We start from the raw sequence: 17141 nt of genomic DNA on the forward strand, positions 1-17141 counted from the left end.
GATTTTGAGGAAGAGACGGCTGATACTTTGAAACTTTGACTGGAAGGACCTTGGAAAGCAACATAATTTCCTCATCTCAGTCTCATTCCCTTATCTGTTTCTCTCTTCAGGTGAATGTGAAAAAGCCTTTGAAAGATGAGACTCATTTTGAGGTGGTGGAGTCAGGACGCTATTACATCCTGTTACTAGGCAAAGGGATCTCCCTTATGTGGGATAGGAACATGGGAATTTCTGTTATCCTGAAACAAACGTACCAGGTAGGTAATTTTTCTCTTTTCCATCATTGCTATTTCCTATTTTTTCTCATTATTCATCTGTCCTTCCTTGATTAGGGACATATGTTCCACTCACATGAACAGAATCACTCAATCAGAGTTAGAAAAGAATACCCATTAAAAAAAATCTACAACTTTTCTATCAGGTGCTTGAACCTTTCTGATGATGTAGAAGTTCACTATTTCATGGGACAACCCATTCCATTTTGGGCAGTTCCATGTGTGAGAAAGTTCTACTTAAAATTCAAGTATAATCTGTTTCTCTGTAACTTTGACTAATTGACCTAGCTTTGTCTTTTACAGAAATAAATCAACTCTATTATCTATTTGATAGCTTTTGAGTATCTTAGAGTTATAGAACATTCTCTTTTCTAGGTTAAAGATCCTCCTTTCTTCCAATTTTATCTCTGATGACACTGTTTGGAGACTCCTAGCTTTTGCTTTATTTGTCCACGTTCCCTCTAAAATGGTGGAGCTCAGAAATGAATGGAGTGTGGACAGGCCAGGGCACAGAGCCCAGAGGGAGTACCATTTCCCTGGTTCAAGATACCTCTATTAAATCAACAAAGAAAAACACAATTATAAAGCACTGTTGCTTTTGAACAATCCCCTTTCCTGCTCTCCTCCTCACTCACCTATAGACCAGTCACTCCATCTACCTTTTCAGTATGCAGGTGAAGTGTCTGCCTGGAGACTTCCTGGTCAAGGATGGAGCAAACCTAGCTCTCTCTTGTATGCTTTAGGAACCCGCCCAAGTCCTCTCTCTTTAGTAAGGCAGAGGGTGTGGACTAGTGGAAAATCAATTGAATGTCTGGTCATGAGACCCATGTTGAAGACCTTGCAGGCCTTTGGAGAAATCATCTCACCTTTCTAAACTTTGGACTTATCACCATTAGTCAGGCAATCAGCAAACTTTCATTAGGTGCCTGCTATGTGCTAGACATTGAATTAAGCCCTGGAGATACAAAGGCAAATAGCAATATAAAGAATCCCTGCCCTCAAGGAGCTTACAGTTTAGTGGGGGAGGGGATCACCCATGAAGGACACTTGAAAAGCAAGGGGGTAAGGAAGAATTTGGAGGAAGGTACTGGGTGGGTGGGGGACATAATGGAGAGATCCAAAGAAGTTGGAGAGTATTATAGCTGGTGGTAAGTAGGAAAAAGACTCTGCTGAGCCCCTTCCTTAAGTAGAAGCCCTAGAACTCAAGACCCTGTCCTTTAGTCAGAGTCCATTGGGAAGGGTTGAATGTGCTTATGAGCTGCGATTTCCATGCATGGTTGGGTTTTGCTAGATGATCTAGACGGGCAATTTTCTGGCAGTAATAGTCTGTAGCTAAATGGTTTTACTTTTCCTGTCTTTATAATGGGGCTTACCTAAGAGAGAGACAACTCTGGGTGAGTGTAAGGCTTAACTCATTGGTTCCTAGATTTCTGCTTTCTATTGCCTCACAGAACTACTCAATATCCCTCAATATCCCCAGCTTGCCTCTTTGGAAAACCCTCTCCCTCAGAGTCAGAGTTCTTATCTTGTTAACTCTTATTTTGCTAGGAAAGAGTGTGTGGTCTGTGTGGGAATTTTGATGGCAACCAAAACAATGACTTCACCAGCAGCAGCCTGCAGCTGGAGATGGGCCCAGTAGATTTTGGGAATTCTTGGAAAGTGAACCCACAGTGTGCTGACACCACTGAAGTGAGTAGCACTTATTTTTGTTGGCTGAGCTCAGGGAAGCCCGGTTCTTTTGACTTTTTCTACCCCCCTCATTCTCATCTTGAGGGTAGAAGGTGGCATGTTAATAGGAGGAGATTGATGTGGTGGCAGAAGGTGCAGAAACAGACCTATTCCTTCAATTTGGGCTGAGCTCAACCAATTTTCTTAATGTCTTCTTCCTCAATGTCCCCCAGGTATTGCTGGATGGTGCCCCTGCCACTTGTCGTAACAATGTCATGAAGGAGACAATGGTGGACTCTTCATGTAGGATTTTGACTAGTAACACCTTCCGGGAGTGTAATAAATTGGTAAGTACCTGGGGAAGGTAACTTAAGGCAAAGAAACTATAGGGGTGGGCAATGAGCTGAATACTTCAAGGCAGGGAGTTCAGATCCTGACTTCTGCACTTAAAATATCCTATATGTCTTGGATCAGTTTCTTTCCTCAGTCAATCTCTCATATTTCTTCACATTGGAATGAAAAAAAATAGTAGCCACATTCTTTCTGAGATGAGCTAACTCATTCATGAAGAAAGAAAAGGATAATTATCAGGAAGCTTTTGTTGTTCAGTAATTGCTTGGTTCTCTCTCTCTTTTTAAGTCAAATCAAGGCTGTTCCTTTGGATACAGACCACAATTTAAGGATTTAAATCTCTTCCTTCCATTCTCAGGAGAAGAATGTCATTCCCTTTGCTCTCTCTGTTCTTTCTCTCCCAAATCTCTTCAGTCTCTAATTATCTCCCCTTAACTCCTGTCAAGTCTATTCTGAACCAGGTTTCTACTTATTTTAAGAGGTGCCACAGAATTCTCAAAACAAAGTTAATTGAAATAATTTAATTTCCCTTTTACGTACTATTCCTTTTATTGTGTGGAAGTCTGGATGGAAGAGTGAATATCCCAGTGACTTGGGTTCTGGGCATGGAGTCAGGAAGACCTGAGCTCAAATGCTACCTCAAATTCTTACTAGTAATTGTGTGACCCTGGGTAAGTTACTTAAAAAAAATCTATCTGCCTCAGTTTCCTACTTTTTAATACCACTACCTCCTAGGTTTGTAGTGAAGATCAAATTAATAGCACATATGAAATGCTTTGTTAACTTTCAAACTATATAAATGCTAGTTATGACTTTGATATTAATCCCCAATTTCTTTATCTCCATCATTCTTATCTGTCCCTGGAGAAGTCTTAAAGAACTTTGAGATTTTAAATGGTTCTCTGGTTTACAGAAAGCTCTGCTTTTTGATCAGAATTGGAGAGGGGAGTGAATGGAAAAGAATGAATGGGGTTGAGAGAATTCAGGACTCTGTTCTAGGAACATAGCTGCTATATCAATCTATTCGTCTACTTGAAACATCTGGATTGGCTCATCATTGTAAAGATTTGTATCATCATAGATAGAAATCAGAGGGATCTTTCTTTGGGAGGTAGGGATGGAGGTGTCTGGACCATTGTTATAGGGAATTACTGGTAAGGAAACTGTCTATGTAAGGTGTCATCTGCTCTGAAAATTAGCATCTTAAAGCAGGCATTTGTAAGCTTTTTTTCTCATCACAGACCCCTTTGACAGTCTAGAGAAGCAATGGACACCTTCTCAGAATGTATAAAATAAAACACATAAGATTACAAAAAACCCCAATTAGACTGAAATAGAATTATAAAAATCTTTTTAAAAAATGAGTTCTTGGACTCCAGGTTGGGAACTCATGTCTTAAGTTGCCTAGAAAATGAAAGGCTAAATGCAGCTACATGATATTGTTTTAAGGAAGGGACTTTAGAGCCATTTAATCCAATCCCCTTTGTTTTATAAAGAAAGTGAGAGATAGAGAAGTATAGTGACTTGCTTAAAGTCGCACAGGTAATAATACCAATTGCTAACATTTCTATAGGGCTTTGAGATTTGGGAAGTGCTTTACACAGACTATTCTTTGAGGTAGTAGGGAGATCAGAATGGAAGAGACCCAGAATTGTGCTGGTAAATGTTTAACAAATGACCCCCTGGAAAAATAGAATGCATACAGTGTACACTTCTAAGTTTAAGGTGCTAACATTTTCTCCATCACTTTCTTGTGGTTGTTGTTCAGTTCTTTCCAACTCTTTGTGACCCTATTTGGGATTTCCGTGGCAAGGATACTGGGGAGTTCTTTGCCTTTTCCATCTCCAATTCATTTCACAGATGTGGAAACGGAGGTAAACAAGATTAAGTGACTTGTCCAGGGTCACATAACTAGTAACTTATCGGAGGCCAGATTTGAACTTAGAAAGATGTCTTCTTCCTATAGGCCCTGCATGCTATTTACTGCACCATCTAGCTTCCCTAAACATTTTCTTAAGTCTAGCCAACCAACAAAACAATAAATCAAGCCCTGATTTGTAGTATTGGATGATTTTTGAGGTGTAAACACCTACACTGAAAATATAACAATCGGCATCATTCTGTACAAGCTGACTCCAGTACATCACTCAATACAACCCATGGTATCCGCCTCAGAATACAATATTCCTTCTAATATTGGGGTCCACTCTGGAAAGAACTCCATGTGGCCTGGAAATGAACCCAGCCTGTGGTGTAGTGGAATGAATACTGGATGTGAAGTAAAAAGATCTAGGTTTAAGTTCAGGTTCCTATATTTGCCAGTTATGTGACTTTAGGCAAATCTCTTGACTTTCCTGAGTCTCAGTTTCTTCATCTTTAAAGTGGGGATGATATTATTTGGTTGTGAGGACGGCATTTTATAAACTATAAAGAGATATAGAAATATGAGCTATTAATGTTAATAATAACAACTTGGTTTTAATCTTATGATCTGGATTTATAATTCTTGATCACTGGGTCATGAAGACATTATTGATGTATTTTGATATCCTGTACTTCCTTGATACCTTTGTCAGTTTTAAAATAAGGAAGGTATGCCAGGCTTAGAGTTGGAAGGACTTGGGGTCCAATCTGGCCTCATACACTTTCTAGCTGTGTGACTCTGGGCAAGTCACTTAACCTCAACTTACGTAGCCCTTATCGTTTTTTTTTTCCTTTTTGGCTTGGAATTGATACTTAATTGATTCTAAGACAGAAGGCTAGAGATTAAAAACAAATAAAATCATAAAGGTAAAGGAAAAGAATAACTCTGGGGGAGAGAGGAAAGAGGATTGCTAGTTTGTATATATGTATGTAAACATAGATAAAATATGCTTGGGTATGGACAGTCTGGATTGGCAGATACATGGATGTGCAAGGAGAATGTTCTTCTGGTGTTGCAGGGTCAGAACATTCAAGAAATACTGCTTGAATTATCACCATCTCTCAGAATCAGAAATAACCCAGGAATTCTCTGCATAGTTACTAGTCATTGTTCCCATTAAGGTCACAGGGTAGAGCCATAGGTCATGTTTCTCTACTGCTCCCCATTCAGTGCAGTCATTTGATATCTCCCATAGGTCGACCCAGAGCCATACCTGGATATTTGCATATATGACACCTGTTCCTGTGAATCCATTGGGGATTGTGCCTGCTTCTGTGACGCCATTGCTGCCTATGCCCATGTGTGTGCTCAGCATGGTACAGTGGTGAACTGGAGGACTGACACATTGTGCCGTAAGTCATGAAGTCCATCACGGCATTACCCATTGTATGTTCTTCTCATGCCTCTCTTCACTCTAATCCATCCAGCCCAAGAGAGTGTCTGAGCCTGAGAGGCAGAAGGGCTTGTTTGTGGAAGAGCCAGGAAAGCAGTGTCACTTGAATGAAGAATATGTGTTGGGGGGTAAGGTATATGAAGACTGGAGATGTAGAAGGGCTTAGAATGTCAAACAGCATTTTATATGTGCTCTTGGAAGTGATTAGGAGCTATTGGAGTTTACTGAGTAGGAGAGAGACATGATGGACCTGCATTTTAGGAAAATCACGTTAGTGACTTAAAATAGAGGATGGAGTGGAGTAGAGAGAGACTTGAGGCAGACAGATCTACCAGCAGGCTTTTTCAATAGTCCAAGGGTGAGAAGATGAGGACCTACACTAGAAGGAGGTCAGTGTCAGAGGATAGAAGGGGGCATATTCAAGAGATTTTGCAAAGGTGAAACAGATAGACCTTGGCAATACCTTAGATATAGGGACAAGAGATAGTGAGGATCCAGGATGAATCCTAGGGTATGAGCCTGAGGGACTGGGAGGATGGGGCTGTCCTCCACAATAATAGGGAAGATAAGCAGCCAAGAGGGTTTATGAGAAAGAGAATGAGCTCTTTTTTGGATCTATTGAGTTTCAGATGTCCACTGGACATCCAGTTCAAGATGTCTGAAAAGCAATTAGAGATGTGAGATCAGAAGTCTGCAGAGAGGTTAGGATAAGATAGGTAGATCTGGGAATTATCAGCATAGAGATAATGGAAGCTGATGCAATCACCAGTGTTATAGAGGGAGAAGAGACAAGGGTCCAGGACAGATCCCTTAGGGATGTCTGCAGATAGAGGGTGTGATATGGAAAGAGGGTCCAGCAAATGAGTCAGAGAAGAAGAATCAGATAGGTAGGAGGACACCTGGGAGACAGGATCAGAGCAGTCTCTTTCTGGTGGTGATTCAGATCAAATTTACCCCAAAATATAAAATGTCACCACAAAACATGTCCACCAGCATTAGTGATTTCCAATACTCTGTAAAAGACCCAGAGAATTTTTGTGCTGTAATATCCATAGTGACACCATTTACTAACAGTATAACAATCAGTTACCTGCATCTCTCCCATCCTGGTTATTGCTGTCATCAACACCAACATCCCTCAACTACCACCATCACCTTCTTTATCAACACCACCACCCCTACCTCTCCTTTCCTCACTATCATCCCCATCACTCTTTGGCTTCTTTATTGATCATATTCATCGATTTCTTTTCTTTTAAACAGCACAAAGTTGTGAGGAGAAGAATCGACATGAAAATGGGCATGAATGTGAATGGCGTTATAATAGTTGTGCTTCTGCCTGTCCCATCACATGCCAGCATCCTGAGCCACTCTCATGCCCAGTGCAGTGTGTGGAAGGATGCCACATACACTGCCCTCCAGGTAACTACTTCCACTTGGTCATGGAATTCCCTGGAGGATTTAATCCCTGAACAAGTCATAGACTTTAAAAGGATAGGGTTGCAAGGTGGGCTAACCTTACCTGGCCTGATTTCCCTGAGACTATTTTTTTGCCAAGGAATCTAAATATGACAGGCTAGACCCCATGACCTGACATTAAATGTTCTCAGCTGTTCTCTTCTTGTTCTACTCTATAACATCAGGAACTCTAATTTAGAATCAGAGAACCTGGGTTCAAATTCCGTTTCTGTCACTTACTTATCTATGTGACCTTGGGAAAGTTGTTTAAAATCTTCATATATTGGATAACCCAATGAAATAGCTTGTTAACTCTGGGAAGAGGGGAGGGAGCAATAAGAATCATGTAACCATGGGAAAAAAAATTAAATTAAATTAAAAAAATCTTCATATATTCAATGAGGGATAGGTAGATGGCCTCTCAGTTCCCTTCTACCTTTAATCTATTATCCTGGGCTCCTTTTCATACAAATTTAGTTGTATAAAGTTAATAAAAATATTAAAATAATTTCAGTAAAAGCTTAGAGTAGGTTTGGAGTTCTAAGGTTCACTTGCCCATACTTTGCCTTATATTCTCACCTTATGTTTATGTAGCATCATTCTTCTGAAGAATTACAAGAATTTGTAGATAGAATTTTATTTGTCCTTAGGAACAAGACTGGCTGGAGTGGATTTAGCTCTCTCTATGTTGTAGAAGGGAAAACAAAGGCGTCAAGAAGTAAGGCAGATAAGCACCAGGAGACTCAGCTAATTATTGGAAGAGGCAAGAGTAGACCCCTGAGTTTGAGTTTGGGATTTGCCCTCGTAGTTTGAAGCCATTTACATCGGGCAAAATGGAAGCCATAGCTCCTAATGAACTGATTGGTGTATTGGGCAGGGAAGATCCTGGATGAACTATTACAGACATGCATTGACCCCACGGAGTGCCCTGTGTGTGAGTTGGAAGGTCGCCGCTTTTCTCAAGGAAAGAGACTCTTCTTGAACAAGGATGACCCCACGCTCTGCAAACTCTGGTAAAGTAGATACATGTTAGTCAAGGTGACAAATGCTTTTAAAAATGTATTTTTTAATTATCTCATTAAATGTTTCTTTTAACCTTTTTTTAACACTCATTAAAAGAATTCAGTTCCAAATTGTCTCTTCCCCTATCCCTCCCCTACCCACTGAGAAGGCAAACAGTATGATATCAAGTCATGCAAAACACATTTCCATCTTAGCCATGTTGCAAAAAGTCACACAAAAAAAGCAAGAAAAATAAAGAAAGTGAGAAAAGCATGTTCCAGACTGTACTGAGAGTTCGTCTGTTCTCGTTCTGGAGGTAGTTATTATTTTTTTATTATGGAAAGTGACAAACTCTTGACATTTTATCTGGGGTACAAATAATTGGCTCTCATTTTTACTTAGAGAGACTACAAGGCTTTGATTACACATAATCATATAATCTGGCACAATCAGACAGGTAGGTGGCAAAGTGAATAGATAGAGTGCTGGACCTGTCAGGAAAAACTGATTTCAAGTCCTGACTCATACATTTACAAATTACTTGACCCTGGGCAAATTGCTTAATTCCTTTAGGCCTCAGTTTCCTCATCTGTGAAGTGGGGATAATAATGGCACGTGGGAAGGTTTTGATATAGTAATGAGTGAATACAGGGGGTTGACTTGACGTAGGAGAAAGAGTCCTGAATTTGGAGTCAGGAACGCTAGGTTTGAATCCTGGTTTTGAGTCTTACTAGCTGTATGACCATGTGTAAGTAACTTCATATTTTTACATATCAGTTTTCTTAACTGTAAAATGGGAATAATAATATTTGCACTACTGACCAAGATTATCCCACAGAAAGCGCTTTATAAGCTTTAAACACTATAGCAATGTGAGAGCTCTTGTGTCCAAAGTATGCCATTTCTGGACAAGGGGAAGGATTTTTATGAATATCAGACTTTTTCTGGAAATGAATGTATAGAGAGGAGGGGGGAAACTCCTGTTTCCTTAAGAAGACCTTGGGTGGAGGGGCCAGTCCTGGGCACAAGAAGCAACTCATGCCACTGGAAATTCACAGACTAACTCTTATGTTCAGTGACTCCTGACCCTAACCCCTCTGCAATGTCTCCCTCCCCTGGGTTCATATTCCAGGGTACAGTGCAGTTTCCTATGGTGAGATCCGAGTTTGCTGACGCAGTTTTCAAAGTAACCCAACATATATTAAAATGTCAATACATTCATCACTCCCTGATATTGATTGGTTCTTCCGAGAACTTAACCCTCTGGGGTGGGGTGGGGGTGTGCTCTGGCCACAGCTACCAGAGCCAGATCCTGCCCCCACCATCTGTAAAAACAAGAGCAAATGTTGCCCAGGGTGATTTTTTAAAGCAAAAACCTGGAGGAAACAGGAAACTAGAAAGTATGTCACTCACGTAATGTTAACTTGAGGATTAAAGCAATAAATCCTATAGACTCTGAGTCCATGGAAAGGAGGAACTAACTTCCTCATGAATCTCTGCCCCACTTTCCTTCCATGATTAAGTTGAAACTGATGGAAAATAAAGAATGGAGGCTGGATTAGGGATGTCAAGAAATAAAGGCATTGGAACCTAGACATATATATCCCTCACCTCCTCTGCAAATGGGGAGAGGATTGTTAAGAGAAGTTTTAATTTTACTTCTAGTAAGGATTTGGACGCACTCTCCAAAGTTGACTGGGGAAATCATTCATGGTAGGGTTTCCAGGGGCTTAGGATGCTGACTTTTCCCTCTCTGATCATCTGAAAAGTACAGACCCCTTTATTTCTGAGGTCACTTGGGTAATTGCTTAATCAGTATATAGATAGCATAGATCTACTCAGCCTATGGGAATTTTAGATGACAAAAAGTGATAACTGGGTAGAATAAAAGCATTTGGAGTGTAATCATTTAGTCAAAGGGTTCCTGAGGAGTTAAGTGACACAGTGGACAGAGTGATGAGCCTGGAATGAGGAAAACTCATCTTCCTAAGTTCAAATTTGACATCAGACACTAGCTATAATGCCCTGGGGAAGTGATTTAATACTTGCTGCCTCTGTTTCCTCATTTGTAAAATGAGTTGGAGAAGGAAATGACAAACCACTCAAATATAGCCTAATGGGAATGAAGAGTGGGATGTGACTGAAAATGACTGGACAACAACCATAACAAATAATTGGTTTAGAGGAAAAAGAGAATGCTTCATTTTCTTCTTTCACTCTATTTCTGGGAAGAATTCATTTTTGACCCTAAATTTTGTCACATTACAAGTTTTATAACAAAAATTTTGTAAAAAAGAAACAAACCAGGCAATTGGATGCCCATTTATATTATTAGAGATCAATGACACTTTCCTTTAGCTTTATTTTCTTCTTTCTGTCCAACACATAACTTAATAGCATATATCTATACAATGTTATAGCTTACAAAATATTTTCTCATACATTTGTACCTCTTAAGATCTTTTCCAAATGGTCAAGCCAATTATTGAATTAGTTAAATTGAAATGCATTAATTACAAAAAGGCTAACAAAAAAGGTTATGTGTATCGCCTCAGGCCATCTGGGTAGTCAGCAGCAGAGCCAGAACTTCTGGCTCTCCCTCAGGTGTTTTCTGCTACTCTGCCTCTATGGTATGAGCCCCAATGAATTAATGCTTTCTCTGAGTTTGTAGGGTTTTCCCTGAAAATCAGAATTGTAGATTTCCTACTCCTTTTCATTCCTCTCTGGTGGTGAGTGCCCCAAATGAGTACTTTTGCCTTAAACCAACACTTACCTAGGAAAATGGAAAGACTTCCTCCCAAACTAACATATGCACACAAGACTTATTGAAGGTATGTATTCTTTACAGCCAGTTTAGATCTCAAGAGGACTGGTACAAAATGGAGGAAGGCTCCCCAATTTCCAAATGGGCCAGATCAGGTAGCAACTCCAAAGATAGCCTTCTAGTGCTCCCCTTTTGAACAGGAAAGGTCCCATTGGCATCATTTTAGTTTTTCTTGATTTCCAGGGAATTCTGGGGCAAAGATCAGTGACTCATGGGAAAAGAATAGTTCACTGTGCTCCCTGATTTGTGATTTGAGATCTTCGAGAATTATAACTGGTTGATGGGGCAAAGAAAGGAGGAGAGAAAAAGTGAATGCAAGAGAGCCTGACATCCCCTTCCTCTAGACTCCTTTGCTGACTTTGTGCCTATTCTTATAGAGTAGAGGCTTACTATTCTTCTTCTTCTGCTTTGACTCTGGGAAGCTTTCTGAGAGACTGAGAGCCTATGTCTTAATATAGGTGACTGGTCATTAGTCCATAAAAGGCCTCCTGGCAGAAGAGAGAACAGAGGTGCCAATAAGTTTGCTCATGGCTTTAACTTTTGATTTGACTCTTACTTTCTCCAGCCAGACTCTAGATTCTACAGCATGCTATGGGTACAATTATCCTTATTTTAGAGATGAAGAAACTGAGGCTCAGACAGTTATATGAATTGCCTCAGGCCATTTGACTAGTAAATAGCAGTGTTAGAATTTTTGTTTCTTCTTCTTTGAATTGATATATACTTAGGGTTTCCTCCCCCTGTGCTTTTGATATTGAAGTGTCTTGCATCTGCAAGGGGTAGGGTAGGTACTAATACAACAAATGTACTTCTCTGTGAGATGGGAACTATATACCTATGCTGCTAATCTTGCAGTGTTGATTACGAAAGAACAAGCAAAGCATATTTGCAAACCTTAAAATTCTATGTAAATAAGGATGATTATTATTTTTATGATCATACCTACCAAATCTTATTACAACAAACATCACATCAATTTTGTCTATAATGAAGATTTCTAAGCCCTAGTCTGTGTGTGTAGTTGTCCCCATGAAAATCAAGTTCTAGTACAACAAATGACAGGTGATTCCTTGAAAATGGTAGGAATGGGGCTTGGTTTATTACTATATGCTTTTATGTAAGATGACATATGAGGAAAAAATAACTCTTTTCAAAACTCATTATTTATTTATTTATTTTAAAATACTTTTCCATGTTTACATGATCCCTTTTCTCTCCCTCCCCCTTCTCAGAACTGACAAGCAATTCCACTGGGTTGTACAAATGGTGTCACTTGATACCTATTTCCATCTTATTCAGAAAATAAAATAACTTTAAGTCATCATGTGTTACTGAATCCATAGACTAAGCATAAAAATTTCTTTCTTTATTCATAAAAGAGATTAAGACTTTACCTCTTATGTTTTAAGGTTTTTCTTACTATAAGGGTACAAGTCATATAAAGGCACTTATTAAGTAGGAGGGAAAAAAGGAAATGAATATTTAAACTTTTATTCAATTTTTTTCCAAATACATGTAAAAATGTTTAAACATTTCATTAAAAAAATATTGAGTTTGATATTCTCTTCCTCTCCCCTCACTGAGAAAGCAAATAATTTGATATAGGTTATACATGTGTTATCAGGCAAATAATATTTCCATATTAGTCATGTTGTGAAAGAAAACATTGAAAAGAACCTCAAGAAAAATAAAGTTTAAAAAAAGTACGCTTTCATCTGCATTCAGACTCCAACAGCTTTCTCTCTGAAAGTGGATAGCATTTTTCATTATAAGTCCTTAGGTATTGTCTTAGATTACTGTATTGCAGAGAATAGCCGTTATTTATAGTTGATTATTGTACAGTATTGCTATTACTGTGTACAATGTTCTCCTGGTTCTGTTCACTTTCACTTCACTTTGCATCAGTTCATGTAAGTCTTTCCAGGTTTTTTTGAAATCATTCTGTTCATCATTTCTCATAGTGCAGTCAGATTCCTTGGCCATTTCCAATTGATAGATATCCCCAAGTTTTGTACTCTTTGCCACCTCAAGAAAAACTGCTATAAATATAATTGTACATAGAGCCCATTTTCTTTTTCCTTTTTTAAAAAAATCTCTTTGGGATACAGACTTAGTAGTGATAGTGTTGGGTCAAAGAGTTTGCCTTTTGGGCATAATTCCAAATTCTGTCTCCAGAATGGTTATATCATTTTACAACTCCTCTGATAGTGTCCCAGTTTTCTGACATATTTGGCAACATTTGCCATTTTTCCTTTTCTATCATCACATTAGCCAATCTGAAAGATATGATGTGGTATCCCTGAGTTGTTTTAACTTTCATTTCTCTAATCAATATATATTTTGAACATTTTTATATGACTAGAGATAACTTTGAGGAAATTAGCATTAATTAAGCACCTACTATGTGCCAGACATTGGGCTAAATGATTGACAAATATTTTTTTATTTTCATAACTGCCTTGAGAGGTAGGTGATATTATTTTCGCCATTTAAAAGTGAAGAAGCTGAGGCAGGCAGAGGTTAAATGACTTGCCTAAAGTCATGCAATTGCCAAATGTCTAAAGCTAGATTTGAACTCAGATCTTTATGGTTCCATGCCCAGCATTCTATCCACTGTGCCACCTCATTGCCTGCATAAGTTAGGGAATTGCAATAGGGGTGGTGATGGGGGACAGTATATATAAAAACTTAGATCATATAAGAATATACATACAAAAATAGAATCATGGAATTGGAGATTCAGAGTTGAAGGGGACTTCAAAAACCCTTTAATCCAGTCTTCTTATTTTACCACATATAAAGTGAGGTTGAGTTAAGTGATTTGTGACCCAGGAGTCATTCAGCTAATAAGTATCTGAGGCACAATTTCAACTCAGGTCTTCTTGATTTTAGGTCCAATGCTTTATCCACTTCGCCAGTTAGTTCCCTCTAATTGAAGGGATGCATATTATCAAAAATGTGCCCATATATGGAATAGGTTTATAGTGATGACAAACCGAGCTAGACATTATCCATCAATCCTCCAGCATTTTCAATCTTTTCTGTCTCTCCCCTATAGTCACTGTGATGGTGTGAACTTGACCTGCGAAGCCTGCCAGAAGCCAGGGGACCTGCAGTTGTCCCCATCATTTACGACTGTTGCCCCAACCGCAGAATACCTGGAGGAAACCCCTGAGCCACCCCTGCATAGCTTCTACTGTAGCAAGATGTTGGACTTGGCTTTCCTGTTGGATGGCTCGTCTAAGCTGTCGGAGGCTGAGTTTGAGGTGCTGAAGGCTTTTGTCGTAGGTGTGATGGAGCGTTTACACATCTCTCAGAGGCGCATCAGGGTGGCTTTGGTGGAATACCATGAGGGCTCCCACTCCTACATTGAACTGAAGGATCGGAAGCGGCCCTCAGAGCTTCGTCGGATTGCCAGTTCTGTAAGATATCCTGGAAGCAAGATGGCATCCACCAGCGAGGTACTGAAGTTTACCCTTTTCCATGTCTTTGGCAAGGTTGACCGTCCTGAAGCATCTCGGATTGCCTTGCTTCTGACGGCCAGTGAGGAGCCCCGTCCCACGTCTAAGTCTATAGCTCGCTATTCCCAAGATCTGATGGAGAAGAAGGTCATTGTGATCCCAGTGGGCTTAGGGCCCCATGCTAGCCTCAGGCAGATTCGTCTCATTGAGAAGCAGGCACCAGAAAACAAGGCCTTTTTGCTTAGTGGTGTGAATGAGCTAGAGCAAAGGCGGGATGACATCTTGGGCTACCTCTGTGACCTGGTACCTGATAGTCCTGCTCCTACCATTCCCTCCCAGATGGTAAAGGTTACTGCGAGTCCAGAGCTCTTGGCATCCCCAACTTCTATCCACAGTAAACACATGGTTCTGGATGTGGTGTTTGTGCTAGAAGGCTCAGACCAAATTGGTGAAGCCAACTTCAATAAGAGCAAGGAGTTCATGGAACAGGTGATTCAACGGATGGATGTGAGGCAAGGTAGCATCCACATCTCCATCCTGCAGTACTCTTACACAGTGTCCATGGAGTTCTCCTTCAATGAGATTCAGTCTAAGAGACATATCCTGGAGAGGATAAAGCAGATACACTATCGAGGTGGCAACAGAACCAACACAGGGAAAGCCCTTCAATATCTTTCTGAGAATACCTTCTCTTCCAGCCAAGGCACTCGGAAGCAAGCCCCCCATCTAGTGTACATGGTAGTAGGCAATCCTGCTACAGATGAGATCAAGCGCTTACCCCAGGACATTCAGCTGGTGCCCATTGGTGTGGGCCCCCATGCTAACATCCATGAATTGGAGATGCTTAGTCGGCCTAATGCTCCAATTTTAATTAATGACTTTGACAGACTCCCCTGGGAGGCTCCTGATTTGGTTCTGCAGAGGTGTTGTTCTGGCGAGGAACTGAGGCTACCTACACTACCCCCAGCTTTGGGTAATACCTTTCTATTTTTGTAGACAGAGACCAAGGGAAGCTGGATTTGATTGATGCTCTAAGATTTAGGGCCTGGAGCACCATTAATTCTGGGAGGAGAGTCTGGGAATTGGAGACAAGTCCTGGGTTCTAATCCCAGTTTTATCACTGACTAGTGCTCTGGCTTTAAGAAAGTGTCTTTTGCTCATTCTTTGCTCAACATTCACAGCTCTAAACTTCCATTCCTTCTAAAATAGAGAAACTCATTCTTGAACCCTCTTTAAAAAACAAACAAACAAAAAACAAAAAACCTCTCATCTGTCTTAGAATCAATGCTATGTATTATTCCAAGGCAGAAGGATGGTAAGGGCTAGGCAATGGATATTAAATGACTTGCCCAGGGTCACACAGCTAGGAAGTAGATATTTGAGACCATATTTGAATGCAGGAACTCCCACATGGCTCTCAATCCACTGAGCCACCTAGGTGCCCCAAAGATGCAAGAGATCAGCACCAATGTTTCATCTGTTTTGGCAGGGAGGTCCTGGAGAAAAACCAAGAATGATTATTTCATTTTTATTTCATGGAGTGACATTTTTTCCTCCATAAAATCTCTAATTTCTCACTGTGGATTCTTAAAGTCTGCTGGGGGAGCACAGTCTTTGATTGATCAAACTCAGGGCTTTCTAGTTATATGCAATTCTAACCCATGCCTTCCAATAAATCCTCAATGCAAGACACTGAAGTCCTTCCTCTTCTTCTTTTAACATTTCAATTGTGTCCATCTACTATTTTTTGCCTTTCACAGGCCATCCTAAAATTATGTTGCCATGTTGAAGTATAGTGGTAGATTAGCCTGTATGTAATGAAGCTTGTCTAAGTCGAACCACTTAGGTGGCCAGAATTATTGACTTCATATTAACTGCTCTTTATAATATATTCTTGTTCAATACTTATACCAGACTCATAGGCTTTGAAGTCATCTCTAGCTCTACTGACTAGGATACAGGGAAGGAGCACTGACTGGCTCAGTGGACCCGAGTTCCAGTCCTTCCTCTGATACTTAAGACCTATGGGACTTTGCAGAAGTCACCTAACTTCTCTGGACCTCCGTTTTCTTATCTGAAAAACAAGGAGGTTGGGCTTAGCTTATTTCAAAAGTCTAAATCTATGACTCCATGACCTCTTCTTCTTGGGTCACTTCTGCCTAGAAGAAAGAGATATGATTTCCTCCTCTTATTAAGGAGCAATTTCTTGGGCTTGGGCTAGATTATAATCATCTAGTCACATGATGCCATCCTCACACATTATTAATTCCTATCACATATTTATTAACACAATAATTTACTTCTAATTGGTTTTGCCTCACAAAAGACTAGAGCTCAGAATTTGTAAACATATTTCTCTAAGAATGCCCCAGGCTGTCCATTTCACCTCATCCTATTCTTCCCTCTAACTTTGTACTCTCCTCATATTTGCGTGTCTTTGTTTGTCTTGACCTTTTCTTGCCACTAGTCTTGGATGACTCTGGAAGAGAGAGTGAGACTGATGACTGTGCAACTCTGCCTCACTTAAATCCAGTCTTCCTACAAGTCAAGAAATCACTCCATGATATCACTAGTCCTCTTTGAAAACAAAGGATGAGCAATAGCCTTTGTTTTAGTCTGTATTGGAATTATAGTCTCCTGTTCTTCAAAGAAATATTTTCCTGTTGTGAGTGGCAGTAGGCACATAATATGTCAACTGGGGACTTCTCCATGCCCAAAACGCTAGAACATTCTTGAATCTCAAGATTATATAAATTACCTCACTTCTTTTAATTTAAAAATGTTT

The 17141-nt window shown here is 39.9% G+C and overlaps 1 protein-coding gene across 2 annotated transcripts in view; it reads left to right on the forward strand.

Moving 5' to 3' along the window:
- The window catches only part of VWF (von Willebrand factor), a 229350-nt gene that overhangs the window by 138815 nt on the left and 73394 nt on the right, over window positions 1–17141 (forward strand). For both annotated transcript variants that reach the window (XM_056797289.1, NM_001246274.1), the window contains 7 exon segments: window positions 111–257; window positions 1824–1964; window positions 2177–2290; window positions 5414–5570; window positions 6875–7033; window positions 7947–8082; window positions 13954–15329. In XM_056797289.1, the coding sequence (XP_056653267.1) occupies window positions 111–257; window positions 1824–1964; window positions 2177–2290; window positions 5414–5570; window positions 6875–7033; window positions 7947–8082; window positions 13954–15329 (2230 nt within the window).

Source organism: Monodelphis domestica, chromosome 5 (genome assembly GCF_027887165.1).
Source record: "Monodelphis domestica isolate mMonDom1 chromosome 5, mMonDom1.pri, whole genome shotgun sequence".
NCBI classification, from domain to species: Eukaryota; Metazoa; Chordata; class Mammalia; order Didelphimorphia; family Didelphidae; genus Monodelphis; species Monodelphis domestica.